The sequence below is a fragment of the Musca autumnalis genome, unplaced genomic scaffold, assembly GCF_047663935.1.
Source record: "Musca autumnalis isolate F117 unplaced genomic scaffold, ASM4766393v1 scaffold_3, whole genome shotgun sequence".
In the NCBI taxonomy this organism is placed as follows: domain Eukaryota; kingdom Metazoa; phylum Arthropoda; class Insecta; order Diptera; family Muscidae; genus Musca; species Musca autumnalis.
Window position 1 is genome coordinate 94,004,222 of NW_027411866.1, and position 14,866 is coordinate 94,019,087.

General features: G+C 34.8%; 3 protein-coding genes across 3 annotated transcripts; 1 reads left to right on the forward strand and 2 right to left on the reverse strand.

Moving 5' to 3' along the window:
* The first annotated feature begins 542 nt into the window (after nucleotides 1–542).
* On the forward strand, nucleotides 543–2,055 carry MED8 (mediator complex subunit 8). Its single transcript, XM_073972748.1, has 2 exons — nucleotides 543–786; nucleotides 851–2,055. The coding sequence occupies exons 1-2, from the start codon at nucleotides 622–624 to the stop codon at nucleotides 1,445–1,447; spliced, it is 762 nt and encodes a 253-aa protein (XP_073828849.1). The 5' UTR covers nucleotides 543–621; the 3' UTR covers nucleotides 1,448–2,055.
* On the reverse strand, nucleotides 1,995–7,966 carry LOC141396997 (uncharacterized). The gene is made up of 3 exons (XM_073972746.1): nucleotides 7,709–7,966; nucleotides 7,380–7,625; nucleotides 1,995–2,593 (listed from the first exon to the last, which is right to left on the reverse strand). Exons 1-3 carry the CDS (start codon nucleotides 7,858–7,860, stop codon nucleotides 2,065–2,067), a joined length of 927 nt encoding a protein of 308 aa, XP_073828847.1. The 5' UTR covers nucleotides 7,861–7,966; the 3' UTR covers nucleotides 1,995–2,064.
* Nucleotides 7,967–12,076: 4,110 nt separating this feature from the next.
* On the reverse strand, nucleotides 12,077–13,488 carry Ts (Thymidylate synthase). Its single transcript, XM_073978939.1, has 2 exons — nucleotides 13,168–13,488; nucleotides 12,077–13,105 (listed from the first exon to the last, which is right to left on the reverse strand). The coding sequence occupies exons 1-2, from the start codon at nucleotides 13,481–13,483 to the stop codon at nucleotides 12,294–12,296; spliced, it is 1,128 nt and encodes a 375-aa protein (XP_073835040.1). The 5' UTR covers nucleotides 13,484–13,488; the 3' UTR covers nucleotides 12,077–12,293.
* Nucleotides 13,489–14,866: the final 1,378 nt, after the last annotated feature.

Genomic DNA, 14,866 nt, shown 5'->3' on the forward strand with positions numbered 1-14,866 from the left:
TTTGACTTATTTAAAGCAATAATCCTGTCCACAGCGCTTTAAAATCTAAAAAAAATGCAAAATTGTGAAATTTTCTTAGACAAAAATGTTTTTCCAGTTGTTTGCATCGAACAGCTGATTAAAAGTCTGCTGATCAGACTTGCAAATTTTTGCGGGACAAATTTTCCAGCAAAAATTTGCAAGTTCTCAGTCACAGAACTTTCCAAACTCGCTCTCTTTTGCTCGATAATTTTGTTATTCAGCATTCAGTAAAAATTTGTACGAATTTGTAAAAAATTTTGGGTTATCCTTGTATATGCTTCATAGGGTCTTCTACAAATATTTCGATGCGTTACAAACGGAATTCTATAGTTAATTATACATCCTATATTATGGTGGAGCATATAAAAATGTAAATACATTTAAAAAAAACTTGAACTCAGAAAACATTTTTTGTTTGGATTTTAAATGTTGGACCGTTTTTTGGAAAGTTTTGGTCCGAAAAAATTATCGAACGGCAACACTGGAATTGAATGCAGTTCAAATAGCTCATTTCACGGAATCACCATTGAACTGTTTCGTTGCAGAAAAACAAACTTGATTTATACAAATCAGTAGTTTTGTCAACAAATAAATAAAAAGATGTCTCGCGAGGAAAAACAGCTGGAAATGACCCTGGATGCGGTCCAAAATCGTTTAAACGATTTGAAGGTGTCTATAGGAGCAATGGTACACAAATTGGAAACGGAATACGAATTCATCAACTGGCCAACATTTTTGGATAATTTTGCTTTGATATCAAGTCATGTAGGTACCTTATTTCTAATTGCTAAATTTTATTAAATAAAATAATATCCTGTATTGTGTATAGCTCACTGGTCTTTCAAAAATCTTGTCCAAGGAAATATGCCCTCCACTACGCAATCGAACTGTTCTGCCATTAATGTTGTCCCCAGAACGGGATGAAGCTCTAATCCAAATAACACAGGGTAGAGTACCAGTATTCTCACATGACATTGTGCCGGATTATTTACGTACTAAACCCGAACCAATGGCTGAACAAAAAATGTTACAAAATGAACAGAAGGCTGCCAATCTATCAGCCGAAGCGGCTGCAAAACAAGTAGCTCAGCACAATAAGGTAGTCTCACATATTCTTGATATGGTGAGTAAAAAACGTGAGGAATGGGATATCGAATCTTCATCAAGGGCTGGTATACAACAAACTAGCAGTATGGCTGATACGCATGCCCTTGTGGCAGCCGTCGGTATGGGTAAAGGCTTGAAAATGGGTATTCCCATGCCTGGTGGTGGTCCCGGCAGTATGATGGTACCACCTGCAGCAATACGTCCTCCAGCACCAATGAGTTCTGTCAGTCCTGGTGGTGTAAGTCAATTGGGTAAAGCTCCATCGGCGATTAAGACAAATATTAAATCGGCCATGCAAGTTCATCCCTTTCAAAGATAAGAAAACTTCATAGTTGATAACTAAAGGCAAGGTCACATTAGTTTGCTCCAGCGACCGGCAGTGTGCGCTTACTAAGAGCAAGTGAGCATAAATTTCAATGCATTATTTACGCTCACTTGCTCAAACGTTTGCCTAATACGACCTTACCTTAATTCTAGTTTTAAGGCAAAAAAGCATACATAGTTGTAAATTTTGGAAATTCTATGGTAAATTAAAATCTCGAAAGATCAGTTAAATCAAATAAAAAGAATAACTGCTCATATCGGCATATTAAGTTTTAATATGGTTCATCTTAGCTGACTCCCGAAACGTCAGTGATACCGAATTAATACGAAGTATTGTAATCCAAAACGTCACGGGTACGCGTTTGAAACGCAGAATACACTTAAAATAAGCTTCAGTTAGAAAACTGATGTATTAGGAAGATTTTGCATCATCATAACAGAAACAACGCCGTTTCGGAAATCAGCCTTTCTGTCAGGCACTTTTAAATAAGCCGTCATGTCGATCCTAACTATTTTAGATGTTTCAAGTTAAGAAAGATGTGTTTAAATGAAAATAACGTATAAAAAATATATTTTTAAAACAAAAATCATAGATGACACACACATAACCATTCAATTCTTTCCATTGGGTAATATAGGTTTCCATTCATTGGGATTTACGAAAATATCTGATATTGTACCACGTAATGTAAATATGCCACGATTCAATGGTACTGGTTTAGGTTTCTTGGCAGCATCAGCTAACCATTTATCCCAAGCTTCAGCAGCTGCTTTACGACGTTGTTCTTCCAATTCACGACGTTGTTGTTCTTCCTGTTGTTTACGCATGCGTCGACGTTCTTCCTGCAAACGTTTCCTTCGCTCCCATTCATCTAAGTGAGCCTTAGGCTTTTCATCATTAACAATTGAACTTAATGATTTTTCAGAAACATTCGAAAAGGATGATTGACTTTGTTGGTACATTTGTTTTGATATAGATTCACTATGGTTGTGTTGAGAGTATTTTTGCTTTTGCTGTTTTGCTTTATTTTCCATCCACTTCTCATATTTTTCCTTAGCTAAACGTTTACGTTCTTCTAATTCTTGACGTTTTCGCTCCTCTTCTGCTCTGCGACGTGCAGCCTCAACGGAAAGAAGTTTTCTGAAATATGAAAAAGTTTGTGTTGATATACGAAACTTTATATGACTGGGTCAAGGATAACAAACTAGACACGATGAAGGGCTTGGGGTCAATTTTCTTCATTCAAGCAAGATTTGGATCTTTCATGCAAAAGTTATGGAACACTATAAACTTATCTTAAATCTCCGACGAAAAGAATATGTGGTGATCTCTCGCCGTTCAACTTAAAGGAGACAGTGAAAAAACTAACAGGGAATTTACATTCAGAATAACATGCAGTTATATCTTTCGAATAAACAACGCAATCACACACCTTCTTTTTGAAAAAACTAAAATCTGAACTAAATTATAAAATTGTGTCTACATTTTAAAAGCAATCCAAATCTGTGGGTGGATTTTCATAGATTTGGGAAGTTGTCTCACATTATCGGAAATTTCTGGAGTGTGTTCTGTTCCATTGAAACAATATCTTTCAAAGCCTTCCGAGTATGCAGCTCTCACAGACATGCTGCTACTGACAATTTGCTGCTGTCTGTTGCTAATATGTTCTAAATATCCGAATGTGTCGTAGAGACCGATCCTGCATGACTACGCAATACCTGCGACGAGTTGACAGATGATCAATCACACGGCAGCGGGTTCTTGCGTACCGGATTGACCCGAAACCATAGTGTTTCGTGCTGCTACAACAACAATATTTGACAGATGATAGTGCGGAAAGTAACATTCTAACATGTTGAAGATCTGACAATATCCCTCGAAACTGGACACATCCGATGCAATTCGAATGGAATTTTTTTGAGTTACCGGTTACGCCATCTTTCAAAGATTGGAGGAACTTGTTCCTTATATGAAGCGTTGACCAAAATTTAGACATTTGCGAGTAAAATTTACGAAAAATGTCTTAAACATTACCATTTTGGGAAGTGGCGGTGCCCGTTGTAGGGATACTTTCTGGACCAGGACTACTGCTGTTATGTGTTATATCTCCCTCTCTTACTTCTCCTCCATACATCCCGCGAACCTGTTAACCTACTGAAGTAGCCTTATGGGGTTATGGCCACATATTGAGCACGAAAAATGATTCATGATTTTTTTTACAAGAAATTACCAAATATTTTTAGAAGATTTTGTTTTCATCTGATAGATCACACCTTGTCGATATGCCTTGATTTAAACTAAAAAATGGATAGTTCATTTGCCATAAATCAGTCAAAAAACTTTAAAAATGTCTATTAAGTACAAGCTTTTTATGTTTATAATAATCACGCAAAAACATATCGTTGGTGTCATGCTTATGTGTTCCATACGCCATTTTTGACTTTTTTAGATATAGGTGGTTTCTAAGGATTTCCGGTATGCTCTTTCTGAATTTCTAGTCGGCTTTATCCTATCTGCTCTAGTTTCCGAGATATCCGTGCATCGATGCGAAAGCTTAAACAATTTTCAATTATATACAGCCCAATTATGAACGGCCTCTCACCGTGAGTTTTCTCTTTCTCGCCTCCTCCCCTATTATAAACATCATATCGCCGTGAGTGATGTTATGTTCTCACTGTTCCCTTATTATAAACAACAAGAGGGTGAGCAAAACTCACGTTCGTGAAAAAATTAGCTATTACAAATGTAAAAAAAGTGAGAAAAAGAGGCAAATTTCTGCTGAAATTTCTCACTACCGAAATCAAAGTGAGTTGAACAAAAAAATTTAAGTGTGAACATTTATTTTAAAAAATACGAATATTTTGTATCTGTAATGATAATTAATTGTATTTTAGGTTGAAAGTAACAAAAAATAATAAGAGATTTTTTATGTTGTGAGGTTATTGTTGACCTTTGGACGCTATTTTCTTTGGTTTTAATTTGGCTTGAGGTCAACTTAAAAATAAATGGGCGTTTTTGTTTTTATTCTTATAAAAAGAAAGAAATATCATTATTATAAATTTCTACCATAATGTATATAGTTGCATAAAACGAATGTTCTTGTTTTTTAAAGCTTAGGACATTGACCGCTAACATTTTTTCAGAGTTCTTTACGAATTCGGTCTGAATCTCTGAATTCTTTCAGAATTTGGTACAAAATTGGGTCTACCTTCAGTTCCAAGAATGGCATGTAACTATCCACTGGAGTTATATGACTAGGTTTGGCATCGCACCATTAAAAGACGCAGAGTGCTGTGCATGGTGCTATCAATATTTGCCTAAGAATTTAGACGACTGCAATATCCCAAGTATAGTTGAGCAAAAACTACTCTGGTTTGTTGTGGACTTTATTCACACTATATTTGTTTACATTAGAACCTGCGACTATGTGAAAGCTATTCAAAACTACTTGAAATGCTTGTTGAGCAAGGGATTCTATCCAGTATGGTTGGGCTTCCCTCTCTAGAACGTGAAGATCATTCTTGATGGACCTAGTGTGTCGGGCCAACCCACCCAACGTTTTAGTTACAGTACTTGCTCGGGCATTACCGTGAGAGCCATCCCTATCTCACGGTAATGCCCGAGCAAGTAATGTACACGATTTGGATCTTTTGGGGTCGCAGTCTTGGAAAGAATGGGAGATGGTGCTAAACACAACTTCCACTTCATTTCCTTGGTATTCCTCAGAATTTGCCATTTCTGTTATCACCCAAAATGCAACATTAAACATTTACTTATTGTAGCCATTTAATGACGTTTTTAAACGACATTTGTTCACTTTTTTACGATTTTCCAATAAATTTCACGAATTCTTCAGTGTAAATAAACAATTTTCACATATCTGCCAAAACAAAAGAACAGCTGTTACAGATGTTGCCATGTTGTTTTAATGTTGTATTTTCTTTTACCAATATCCATGTTCTTTTACAGTGGATTGTTAATAACTGACATTTTTCTTGCTAGAAATGTTTATTAATTTGAAAATTTATTTATTTTTTATACAAAAAATAAGAATTAATTAATCTCAAAGTTATTTGTGCAAAAAATGACGGTATGGCAACACAAATTATTATTTCAAGGGTTCACAAGTCGCGCCATTATTTTCCATTTTCCGACTTGTCAACCCTTGTTCACTTTTTGTGCTCCTCCCTGCTCAATCATAATAGCTCGAGCAGGTGAAAGTGAACTGCAACTCACTTGTGAGTAGCTCCCTACGTGAAGATTCATAATCGCTATGATAATTAATTGGTATGTTCCAGAACTGCAAGAATCTACTAATTTTTACTATTTTTTCCGATAACATAAAGGAAAAAATGTTATCGTAGTAAAAAATAGTAGCTTCTTGCAGGTTCTGGAACAAAGCAAACATTTTAAAAACTTACAAGTTTAAAAACACATTTCAAAAATCAGAACTTGAATTTTCGATTTAGAACAGGCCTGCTCAGACACATACAAACACATTTTGTAATTGTGTTGGTTTTGAAATACACAAATTTCAATTTTCCTTTGTCTCTCTGTATACTGTGAGAAATATCGTAACAGTTTTTTTTTATTTTATATTTCAAAATATAGAGTAGAATAATTATTTTATTTTGACCAAATGTGACTGTTGATGTTATAATTTGTTGCAAATCAAGTTCGTGACAAACCAAAGTGCGTTGACAAACCAAACACTCTAATTTGCCGTAAAAATTTTAGGCAAATAAAAATTCGTATTCAGTATCTTCATTCATTTTTTCAGTGTACGCATATAAATTCATAGACAAATTCGAAAACAGAACCTTCCTCATTGAATGTTCAATAGAGACTGATTTTTAATTTTGAAAATATTCAAAACAAAAACAAAAGCTCTCTTTTTAAATTGTGTGTGTGAGAAAATTGACACACACCGACAGCTCAGGTGCGCACCTTGAGCAGGCCTGATTTAGAAGTATTTAATTTATTGAGGGAAACATGGAAAATGTTTTTGTCACTTTGTTCTATGTGATTAACAATATTTCACTTTTGCGTCATTAGTGTGGATATGGAACAAATCGATAAAAATTCTATTTAAAAAAAAATCTCTAAGTTTTATATTCCAATACATATTCCTCTATACTTTTGTAAATATGTTCTATATACTATTATTAGTATTTCAGCAGCTCCACGCAGTTGTGACGCAAAACAATTAAATGCTATTATCTCAAAACGGGCAAATGGCGTATGGAACACTTACTATTCTACCTGTACTTTAAAATGAGCAAATAAAAAATTTTTCGATTTTGTAAAATTTGTAAGAAGCTACTACTGCGAGTGAAGTGGCTGCCAACAAGCAACGGCAACTGAACATTCTATAAGTTAATCCAACCACTTTCACTTTTACTGAAATATCGTGAGGTTGGTTACTAAAATGCCCTAGAAAACACCTAATCGAAATATGCAAGATTTTGTATATCGTCACTACAAATGCCAAAAGTCGTAACTAACAAAATAATAATTTTACAAGAGAAGCAAAAAACGTTGTAAAATGAAAATCTGTTTTATGAAGTATATGGGATATTATCATATAAGATTGGGAGTAAGTAATAAAACCAAAACCGCGGAAACGCTTGGTTTTGGGATCCGTCATTACAACAAAATCTGCACGTATTTTAGTCTTATGTATTAGATTCAATCAAAAAACTAATTTTGAATTTTTTGGAGATACGACTTCGGGCATTTATGGTAACGATGTATGTATACATTAATCAATAGAACGACGCACCAACTGCACGGACCGGGGGATAGCTAGTGTTTCTTTAACGTACGTTGTTCTTTAACGTATTATTCACAAAAAGATTTGTTTTAGTATAAATTTCAAACTGATGTTTAAAGGTTTTTTTCTAGAAACATGTTTTGCATTAATTACCTCTTTGCAGATAGCCATGTGGCATAGGCCAATTCCGGCTGCCTATCTATTTTAACTGAATAGGTCATTTCACTTGCCATGGGATAATTTTCTTCAGATTGCAAATCTAATGGTGGTACAATATCACTCTGAGTTTCAGATACAACACCAACGTTATGATATTCCTCGGTATCAGTGGTAATAATTTTATTTTCCATGTTGTTTTCTTTCACCACATTCTCATCGTCCATCATTTGGGAGGGGTTTCTAAAGAAATCAATCGTATTATAATAATCGTAGTACATTTGCGCATACGTATGTATATTAGCATAATAGCAATCTCTTCATACCTAAAACTGAATGTTGGCTCACAACTGCGGCTACTCAGATTCCATTCATTTGAGTTTTGATCCCAAGGGCAAGAATTCAAGCTAATGGCCGAAGCACATCTTAGCATTACATTACATTGTTGTGGTACTGGACGCGGTGTATAGAATGGCATTTTTTCTTTTGTTATCTATGTTTTTTCTTGATTTTACGAAATATATTAGATTTGTTGATATTTTTTTAAAATATTTTTTCTTAATTGTCTTGACGTTATTTTTATAAAAATTATGTTTACAAAGTTAAAAATACTTTGATATCATATTGATATAAAAGGTATACATGCTGCATTTATAAAGAAGATATTTGCTCTGTTCCAGAACCTGCAAGAAGCTACTACTTTTTACTATGATAAAAAAATTTCCTTTATGTTATAGAAAGAAATAGTAAAAATTAGTAGATTCTTGCAGTACTGGGACAGACCAATTATGTGTAAAGCAACTCTTTATGGTTTGGGGGAGAATGGCAAATTATCAAAATCTAATCCAACCAACTGTGATACAACGGAAATTAATTGATATCTCATATATAAATTTGTCGCAATGTGGTATGTGTTTGTGCTATAAAGAGTATCTGTTTGGCGCCAGCATCCGACCCGATCGTTTTCAAATAAAAAAAGTTTGATAATAAACGCCCACCACATAGCATTCGTTTTCGGACACCTTAACAAATGAAAGAAAAGTTTTTACATTCGTTCTCAGTTGATATGGTCTTGCCGCGCGAATTTATATTATTGTAAAAATGTAAACGGCTATAACACATAAGTTTGAGGTTTCTAATGGTTTTTAGTAACAGAAATAAATTGATGGATATTTGGATATCCAAGTAATTATTTTAGATATTAACAGCAAGTTTCTGTATGTCGAAAGAAGAATGTGTGCGAATGAAATCAAAATCGTTTTCGAAATAATTTTACCTTTGCTTTTGCTTCAGAACAAAAGCAAATTTGAAAAACACGCAAGAGTTTGGACGTGTTTCTTTCGCACACATTCTTCTTTCGACATACCGAAACAGGTTGTAAGCAATTAACAAATGAAAAACCATTTCCGAGATAATAGGGTTCATGATCAGAAACAAATCGGACCACCCTCTATTCTGTAATCAGAGTTGGTGTGCTAAAACAATTATACATAGCGATTATGAATCTTCACGTAGGGAGCTACTCACAAGTGAGTTGCAGTTCACTTTCACCTGCTCGAGCTATTATGATTGAGCAGGGAGGAGCACAAAAAGTGAACAAGGGTTGACATGTCGGAAAATGGAAAATAATGGCGCGACTTGTGAACCCTTGAAATAATAATTTGTGTTGCCATACCGTCATTTTTTGCACAAATAACTTTGAGATTAATTAATTCTTATTTTTTGTATAAAAAATAAATAAATTTTCAAATTAATAAACATTTCTAGCAAGAAAAATGTCAGTTATTAACAATCCACTGTAAAAGAACATGGATATTGGTAAAAGAAAATACAACATTAAAACAACATGACAACATCTGTAACAGCTGTTCTTTTGTTTTGGCAGATATGTGAAAATTGTTTATTTACACTGAAGAATTCGTGAAATTTATTGGAAAATCGTAAAAAAGTGAACAAATGTCGTTTAAAAACGTCATTAAATGGCTACAATAAGTAAATGTTTAATGTTGCATTTTGGGTGATAACAGAAATGGCAAAGTCTGAGGAATACCAAGGAAATGAAGTGGAAGTTGTGTTTAGCACAATCTCCCATTCTTTCCAAGACTGCGACCCCAAAAGATCCAAATCGTGTACATTACTCTCTCTAGGAATAACAATTGCAGACATGGGTTGCTCCTGATTGGGTCCTTGTATAGTTGTGAGCCGCTTTATGCAGAATGTACCTTTTTGATCTGTCCATACCTGAAAACTCGATTTAGGCCTTCCTTCACTGATACATACCACGGGCAACGTTTTAGTTACAGTACTTGCTCGGGCATTACCGTGAGATAGGGATGGCTCTCACGGTAATGCCCGAGCAAGTACTGTAACTAAAACGTTGGGTGGGTTGGCCCGACACACTAGGTCCATCAAGAATGATCTTCACGTTCTAGAGAGGGAAGCCCAACCATACTGGATAGAATCCCTTGCTCAACAAGCATTTCAAGTAGTTTTGATTAGCTTTCACATAGTCGCAGGTTCTAATGTAAACAAATATAGTGTGAATAAAGTCCATAACAAACCAGAGTAGTTTTTGCTCAACTATACTTGGGATATTGCAGTCGTCTAAATTCTTAGGCAAATATTGATAGCACCATGCGTCTTTTAATGGTGCGATGCCAAACCTAGTCATATAACTCCAGTGGATAGTTACATGCCATTCTTGGAACTGAAGGTAGACCCAATTTTGTACCAAATTCTGAAAGAATTCAGAGATTCAGACCGAATTCGTAAAGAACTCTGAAAAAATGTTAGCGGTCAATGTCCTAAGCTTTAAAAAACAAGAACATTCGTTTTATGCAACTATAAACATTATGGTAGAAATTTATAATAATGATATTTCTTTCTTTTTATAAGAATAAAAACAAAAACGCCCATTTGTTTTTAAATTTTTAAGTTGACTCCAAGCCAAATTAAAACCAAAGAAAATAGCGTCCAAAGGTCAACAATAACCTCACAACATAAAAAATCTCTTATTATTTTTTGTTACTTTCAACCTAAAATACAATTAATTATCATTACAGATACAAAATATTCGTATTTTTTAAAATAAATGTTCACACTTAAATTTTTTTGTTCAACTCACTTTGATTTCGGTAGTGAGAAATTTCAGCAGAAATTTGCCTCTTTTTCTCACTTTTTTTACATTTGTAATAGCTAATTTTTTCACGAACGTGAGTTTTGCTCACCCTCTTGTTGTTTATAATAAGGGAACAGTGAGAACATAACATCACTCACGGCGATATGATGTTTATAATAGGGGAGGAGGCGAGAAAGAGAAAACTCACGGTGAGAGACCGTTCATAATTGGGCTGATAAAAAATGGAATTCTGCCCGGTATATTCGCTAATTATTGAAAGCAAGCAATCTTGGGAGACATATTCGAGTAAATTGAAAGTGCCTTTGAAGAGCAAAAGCAATATTTGTCACATAGGAATCATTTGGCATGGAAATAATGATTATATAGTATATGTTACTGCTTCACTCGGAGACCGTTGGTCCATTGTGTTCATCCTGGGTAGATTAAAAATGGGGAAAATTGTGTAAAGATTACGGTGAGGTAAGATGATGATGAGGTTGATGAAGTACAGATGATGATCTTATCATCTTATTTAATTGAATTAAATGACTATGAATTAATTTTAAGATTTTCGCATGTCCGAAGTGTGAACATGGCGAAGTTCCCGACTCTCGGAGTCTACAAGCCGTTCTCGCCGCTTGTAACTGTATAAGGATGTCCAGAGGTTGGAGATTCAGAATAACGTTTAAGACAGCCTGATCTGGCAACGCAACTACAGTTGAGTTGCTATCCATAATCGACCCCTAAAATAAGTGAAACGACTGAAATGTTCGTCAAATTCATTCAATATCAGAGCTCTGCACCTTCAGATACTAATTTAACTACAGTTGAGTTGCTATCCATAATCGACCCCTAAAATAAGTGAAACGACAGAAATGTTCGTCAAATTCATTCAATATCAGAGCTCTGCACCTTCAGATACTAATTTAATTTTAAAAAATATGAATCACAATGCGGAAATCGAGATCGCTATTCTTAAATTTGCTGTCGGCAACGCAACTGGAGTTGGGTTGCTATCCATAATCGACCCCTCCTAAATAGTTTGTATTAGGGAATCACGTCGCTATAAATGCCTGAGGAGGCAATCGTGCATAATTGTTGATATTTCCGGACATTTGCAAAGGCAGTCACAGAAAAAAGTTCAAAAAATAGATTACAGCAATTATTAATAAAATAAAAAAAAAATAAAAATAAAATAATAGAAGGTCAATTAATCCGAAACATCACAGCATCAAACCTATCGGGTATGTTCTGAGACACACTTCACCTCTCACTTCACGCCTCAAGCACTTTGTTCACCCCATTTACTCCTATTTTTGCAAATTTCTTGGCGCTAAGATTCATTAGTGTGTTTAAAATGAAGAGTACACACTAGTCCGTCCATAAAATACTCGAAAAAATGAGGCGTAAAGCGAGACGAGAAGTGTGCTTCTGCGTAGGTTTCTATGTTGCTACAACAATAAATACAAGGTATGGTTCAGAGCATCTTCTTCAGAATGAAGTGTTCATTATTTGCACCCAAGGGTCAGAATTTGTCCAATGTGCCCCCGAAATGATTTTATGAATACGTTGAAGGTTACAATAGTTTTGTTTTTATTTTTAATTAATTTATTTTTATGTTATTAGTACATTTTACGAAAATCAAATATGTTAGAGCGGTTAAAATAATAATAATACTTATATAACTAACGTATAACAATGTCAGTAATTTCCCGATTCCGTCAAGTTAAAATGTTTAAGATTCATTGGTCCATTTTTATAAAAAAAAAAAAAATTAGTAATAACTTTCTGTTTTAAACAGCCATTTCCATGTGGATTTTTGGATAAGGATTATAGTCAACTATTTCAAAATCGTCAAATTTAAAATCTTCAATATCCTCAACCTGTCTCTTAATTACCAGTTTTGGAAATTTACGAGGCTTACGTTTCAATTGTTCTTGCAACGGTTCAATGTGATTCAAATAGACGTGTGTATCACCCAATGAATGTACAAAATCCCCTGGTTTAAGGCCTGTAATGTGAGCTATCATATAGGTCAACAAGGCGTAGGAAGCAATATTAAATGGAACACCCAATCCCATGTCAGCGCTACGTTGAAACAATTGACAAGACAACTCTCCATTTGCAACATAAAACTGAGCCAAACAGTGACAAGGCGGTAATGCCATTAATGGTATATCACTTGGATTCCAAGCGGACATTATAATACGCCTATTATCAGGATCAGTGCGTATTGTATGAATAACATTTTTAAGTTGATCAATTCCTTCGTTGGTATAATCATCGTCGCATGTGCGATATTTTGCTCCAAAATGACGCCACTGGAATCCATATACTGGGCCCAAGTCCCCTTCCTTGCGATCGGTAAAACCAAGCTTATCCAAAAACTCTCGTGTACTGTTACCATCCCAAATGTGGATGTTCTTGTCCTGTAAAACTTTTGCATTGGTGCAGCCACGTATGAACCAGAGCAATTCTTCGGCCACTGCTCTCCAAAATACTCGTTTGGTCGTCAATAGAGGGAAGCAATTGCGCATATCAAATCGCATTTGGGCACCAAAAATGGATACAGTGCCAACACCGGTGCGATCATCCTTTTTGGCTCCTAATATCAGGAAAAAAATTAAAGACAAAGTACAAAGCAAATACATTCGCCACAACCACTACCTGTTTTAATGATCCTTTCTATCAAGTCCAGGTATTGTTGTTCGTCCTTATTTTCATATTCCTGTTCCAATTTTGAATTGGTTCCATTGGTTGTTGGACAACCATTCGTCCGTCCGTTTATCTTTGTTGTGCCATTTAGATGACCATTGGTATTTTTGAATTCTTCACATGTCTGTATATTTTCAATTTCCATTTTTTCTTTAAATTGTAGTGTATCAGGGGTTTTTTCGCGTATAATATATTTGCCAAGCGTATTTTGGCGGTAAATAGCTCTAATAAAGAATTGCAGCAAAAGTAATTGGTAACAATGCCACATCTTCAGAGACTGGTTACTTTTCTAGTAACTACCCGAAGTTGGCAGTCCGTACCTCTTATCTCTTATGTTACACGCTGAAACTTTCATTCGAAACTTTCCCATTATTTTGGCGTTCTTATGTCGAGTTCCCCATTACAGTAATTTCATAAAATTACTTTTGTATGGAACTCGATCTATGAACGCCAAAATAATGGGAAAGTTTCGTATGAAAGTTTTAGCGTGTAACATAAGAGTATGTTACACGCTGAAACTTTCATTCGAAACTTTCCCGTTATTTTGGCGTTCTTAGGTCGAGTTCCCCATTACATTCATTTCATAAAATTACTTTTATATGGAACTCAATCTATGAACGCCAAAATAATGGGAAAGTTTCGTATGAAAGTTTTAGCGTGTAACATAAGAGTAAGTTACGTTACAAAAAAATTAAAATTACTGAACTTAGCCCCCTGCCACACGGCGAAATAAATTAACATGAAATTATGCGCTCTTAGGTCGAGATCCATACTAGAGTAATTTTATTAATTTGCTGTAGTGGGTAACTCGATTTAAGAGCCCCTATAATATTGGAAAGTTTTTTATGCAAGTTTCAGCGTGTGGCATAAGACTTAGATGATAGCACGTTTGCATATAATTGTATTTATTAGTCCCGGTCCACACTAGCGTGAATTTCATTAAAAAATTTCATGAAATTAGGCATTCTTAAATCGAATACCCCACTACATCAATTTTATGATTTTACTCTACTATGGAAGTCGATCTAGAGATCCATAATTTCATGCAATTGTTATAATGAAATCACTCTAGTGTGGACCGGGACATGGCAATATTGATTTTGTATTTACTTTAAAACAACTACAAAATTTAAAAATCACACACAAGTTTAGTTGTTTTTCTTTGGTTTTCATTTTCGACACAGTGAAACAGTCTGTAAATCTACTAGATTTCAAATATCAATTACACTGCGTATACCTCAAATAAATCCTCATAAAGAACGTTATGCTTGGTTTACATTTACGAAATCCACTCGATTTCAACTGTCAAATCCATAGGTTAAACCATGGTACAATAATTCATAGGTAGGCCAGGTATGAGAATCGCCAAAAAAAATACAACCCTGTCGCTATGGCTTAAAACGTCAAAATTGTTTTGATGAATGATAACGGATGAGTATACAAAGAAGAAGAAGAACGAAATGTTGAAATGAAAACAAAACAGAGTTGAATTTTTTTGATCAATAATAAATATCAACTCTGCATGTCAACACGGTTTTGACAGATTAAGCCATAACAAAAAAAAATTGTAATCAGCTGTTAGCTGTGGCCTACCTATGAATTATTGTACCATGGGTTAAACCATGGTACAATAATTTATAGGTAGGCCAGG

Bases quoted from the DNA above. Each gene is read 5' to 3' on its own strand.
- MED8 (XM_073972748.1), top strand. From the start codon at position 622: ATGTCTCGCGAGGAAAAACAGCTGGAAATGACCCTGGATGCGGTCCAA. The intron at 787-850 runs GTAGGTACCTTA...TATTGTGTATAG, and splicing joins TTGCTTTGATATCAAGTCAT to CTCACTGGTCTTTCAAAAAT.
- LOC141396997 (XM_073972746.1), bottom strand. From the start codon at position 7,860: ATGCCATTCTATACACCGCGTCCAGTACCACAACAATGTAATGTAATG. The intron at 7,626-7,708 runs GTATGAAGAGAT...TGATTTCTTTAG, and splicing joins GAGCCAACATTCAGTTTTAG to AAACCCCTCCCAAATGATGG. The intron at 2,594-7,379 runs GTAATTAATGCA...TTCATATTTCAG, and splicing joins ACATGGCTATCTGCAAAGAG to AAAACTTCTTTCCGTTGAGG.
- Ts (XM_073978939.1), bottom strand. From the start codon at position 13,483: ATGTGGCATTGTTACCAATTACTTTTGCTGCAATTCTTTATTAGAGCT. The intron at 13,106-13,167 runs GTAGTGGTTGTG...TCCTGATATTAG, and splicing joins AGAAAGGATCATTAAAACAG to GAGCCAAAAAGGATGATCGC.